At 46.7% G+C, this 3470-nt stretch overlaps 1 protein-coding gene across 3 annotated transcripts in view; it reads right to left on the reverse strand.

Moving 5' to 3' along the window:
* Nucleotides 1–3470, reverse strand: part of MOB3C (MOB kinase activator 3C) — a 56354-nt gene that overhangs the window by 36012 nt on the left and 16872 nt on the right. For all 3 annotated transcript variants that reach the window (XM_019531373.1, XM_019531372.1, XM_019531374.1), the window contains exon 2: nt 2295–2811. In XM_019531373.1, the coding sequence (XP_019386918.1) occupies nt 2295–2712 (418 nt within the window). In that variant the 5' untranslated portion in view covers nt 2713–2811. The remainder of the gene's footprint in view (nt 1–2294; nt 2812–3470) is intronic.

The following is a 3470-nucleotide window of genomic DNA, read 5'->3' on the forward strand; positions in this document are numbered from 1 at the left end:
CCTTGGACATCTGGCTCCCTTCCCCTCTGGGTCCTCAGCGCTTCCCCAATGATCCTCCTTAGCTTGTTGAAATCAGCCCTCCTAAAGTCTAGGGCTGTTGCCTTGCTGCAGCCCTTTGCCACCTTACGCTGGATGGATATCCCTAAGGTATGCCAAAATCATCTTTTGGAATTAATGGAATCCGAATTCATACAAGTCATTTGGGCTAAGTACAGAGTCAAAAAGCCCAAGGCTGAATCAATTTAATCTTCACAGGTTAGTTTAAGTTGCATAGCTTGAACCAGTAAGCAAGTGAACAGACATTCACTTTTGATTCTGGAAATGCAGCCACTTGCCTGCAGTGGCCCAGGCCAGAAGCCAGGGGGTGCTAGAGTACACGTCCCTGCTCAGGTGGAGCAGACTGCTTGGGCCAAGGCCAGCCTGCCCGCCCAACAAGTGGGGCTTGTAGGGGAGATGCAAAGCATCTTGGGGGACTGTAAGTTAACTTAAATCTGGAGGGGGATTGAGGACAGAAGTTCAATAAACTCAAATCAGTTAAGTCTGATACTACATCCATCCAGGTTTATCTTAAACCGGTTTCGGCCATTCTGCAAGCAGTTTACGTGCACTGAACTTATGTTGTGTTACAGATTTGAACTGGTTTCCAATCACTCATATGGGTTTATGTGTAATTTTTGTCCCTAGCCTTGGAAACAGACCGGAGGAGATGAGGAGCTATGCCACTTCACGCCAGCTGAAGAGCTCTCTTCTTTCATCTGAAAAGAAAACATTTCCAAGGGAGACAGAAAGGCTTGGTGGCATATAAACCAATGAGAGGAGAGATTGTTATCTAGGGGGAAGTTTATTTATAGAGTCCCAGTCCTTCGTGAAAACACTGAAAACAATGAGAGCAACCTCTTAGAAAACTAAATTGATAGTAATAGTGCTTCAGAGAGCAGGGTGGTTCACCGATACCCACCACAGAGCACAATACCATCCCTGAACGCTCTGCTTCTGAAAGAATGCAGAAAAACCTGACTAGCACGTGTAACATTATTATCCTGCCTGGTTAATGAGGATTAAATCTGGAGGTTAAGCAACAGCATCCGTGTCTGGCTTCTAGAAGCCAGGTTTCAAATCCTGGCTAAGGTGCTAAGAGCGTGTATTTCTGGTGCGCCGAGTCCTAATTCCCTCAGTGGTGATTTAAGAAGACCACCTCGTTGGCTGTTCCCACCATCATTAGGACGAGGAGTATCAGATACAACATAGGTCAAGAGCAAGGTGCATCAGTAGAAGAGTTTTCAGGAAGCCTGAGATGCACCCGTCCACACAGCCTGCCTGGCTCTAGGACTTTTTCCACCTCCACAAAGGCCCAAGTTTAGGAAAAAATATAATTCCACAAGCTAGCACCACTTCATTACAGCGGCTTTGTGCTGCAATCAGCTAATTTTCCCTTGCCTTTCCAATTATTCTGAGGCAATTATTTTTAAAGAGGAAGAATAATTATGCATGGAAGGAGATTACTAGGATGTCGTAGATTCTCCATCATTCATCGGCTTGAAATCAAGTCTGAATCATTGGCTAAAAAAGTCCCATGCCTTGTGAGGGCAGAATGTGGGAATCCCTGGATGAAATTCTATTGCCTACAATATATGATCACAACAATATCTTTATTGGGTCTTAAACTACCAGTTCCCACATTTCTGTTCCTGGAAGACCACTTGAAGGGTGGGAGGTGATGTAAGGAGCCACACCACCAAGTGAACCTCCAATGCAATCCCATTTTTGCTCAACCTAACGTATAACAAAGCTCTAATGAGGAGGATCATTGCTTGGTTCATCACAGGTCAACACTTACACAAATTCTCTCTGATCACTTGCGACAAATAACTGAATACAAAGGCTGTGGATCACAAAGAGCCCTTGGGCTGCACATCTGGAACCCCTGCTTTAAGTATTATCTTGCATATCATACACCCCCAAATAAGATGCGGACCTTGTTTTGGAAAGGATGAATGAAGACCAAAAATAAAATCTTTCCAGTCATGGCTAACTACTGATCACAGGTGACCCTGACTACAGCAGCTGTGGCTGTGAAAGGGTTAACACTGTCACTCTGACCCTGAAGGGTGCCAAGATGCAAGCACGGCAGCCATCTTGCAGCAGTGTCTCCCTGCTTCTATTCCAGGGAAGAAAATTAAATTCCCAACTTAAGACATGCATCCCAACTTTGTAGGGCTGATTTGTGGGGAAGGGGTGCATGTGACACGCAAGTAGATATAGGAGCTGCCAATAGTTTACTGTAGCCTGCTTACCTATCCTGGTAGGAAAAATGTCCTCATTGTTAATGAGCGTCTCGATCCAGTCCATCAGCTTGCACATATACTGGGGTGCCGACAGTTTGGTCGGCTTCTTGTATTTGTTATCATCTTGCCACCTGTACTCGTACTTGAGCCCACCGGACATGATGGGACAGGTCTTCTCAGTGCAGAATTCGGACATGGTCCCATAGATGAGGTTGATCCTGTTGAAGAAGTCAACCACGTGCACCGCGATCCAGTCATTGATGTTCTCCCCTGGTGGCAGCTGGACCACGGCCTTCAAGTCCAGCCCAGACTTGAGAGAAGCCTGGGCTTTCTTATACAGCTCAAACCGCTGTGTGCCAGGCTCAAATTTCTTCCGGGGACGAAAGGTCTTGTCCTTGTTGAACACTTGCTTGAGGCACAAAGCCATTTGGAGTGAGGACAGCCAGGTTTCAAAGCACAGCAGCTCGACCCCCAGAGAAAATCTCTCCTAGGCCAGAAGTTTCATCATGAGCAATGCTGCAGGTTTCTGAAAGGCAAATGGGTAGATCAATTATATAGCAAGCCAGCTGTACCGGGACCTCGTTGCTGGGGCTGCTCATGAGAAACTGGTAGCACGTTCAAGAGGACGGACAACTTTGTTTCTAAAGACCAGGACTGGGACAAAAATGAACTGGGTTCATGTCCTGGTTCTGCCATAGTTTCTCTTGGTGGCCTGGGACAAGTCCTGCAACCCCTTCTCTGTTCCTTACCTGCCCCATCTGCAAAATGGGTATAATATTACCTCCTTAGTTAAGATTTAGATGAAAGGGACTGTGAGTAGTTTTTGTGCCTTGCAAGAGGGAGTCCCTAATCTCAATGGAAGTCTGCAAATCCCCCAAACCCAGATTGCAAGATATGATACTGGTGCTACCAAGCACGGCCTCCCAGAATGCGCTGCGTGTATAAACCAAGACCTTTCTCATGGGAGGCTAAGCCACTGTCCTCTGAACCATGCCACGATCTGTTACCGAACAAGGCTCCGGTATCTCCGGGGCGTTTAAACAGCTGTTGCTCTGAAGCAAAAAAACACTTGCCTCGAACCAGGTCTTCCCAGCAGCCCCCAACATCCGCCCAAACTCCCCGTCCAATCACAACTGAAGCAGCTTAGTGTCGATTTCTTTTTTTGGGCAAGAGCGATGTTTCCAC

The sequence above is a fragment of the Crocodylus porosus genome, unplaced genomic scaffold (assembly GCF_001723895.1).
Source record: "Crocodylus porosus isolate Cpor-Errol unplaced genomic scaffold, CroPor_comp1, whole genome shotgun sequence".
In the NCBI taxonomy this organism is placed as follows: Eukaryota; Metazoa; Chordata; order Crocodylia; family Crocodylidae; genus Crocodylus; species Crocodylus porosus.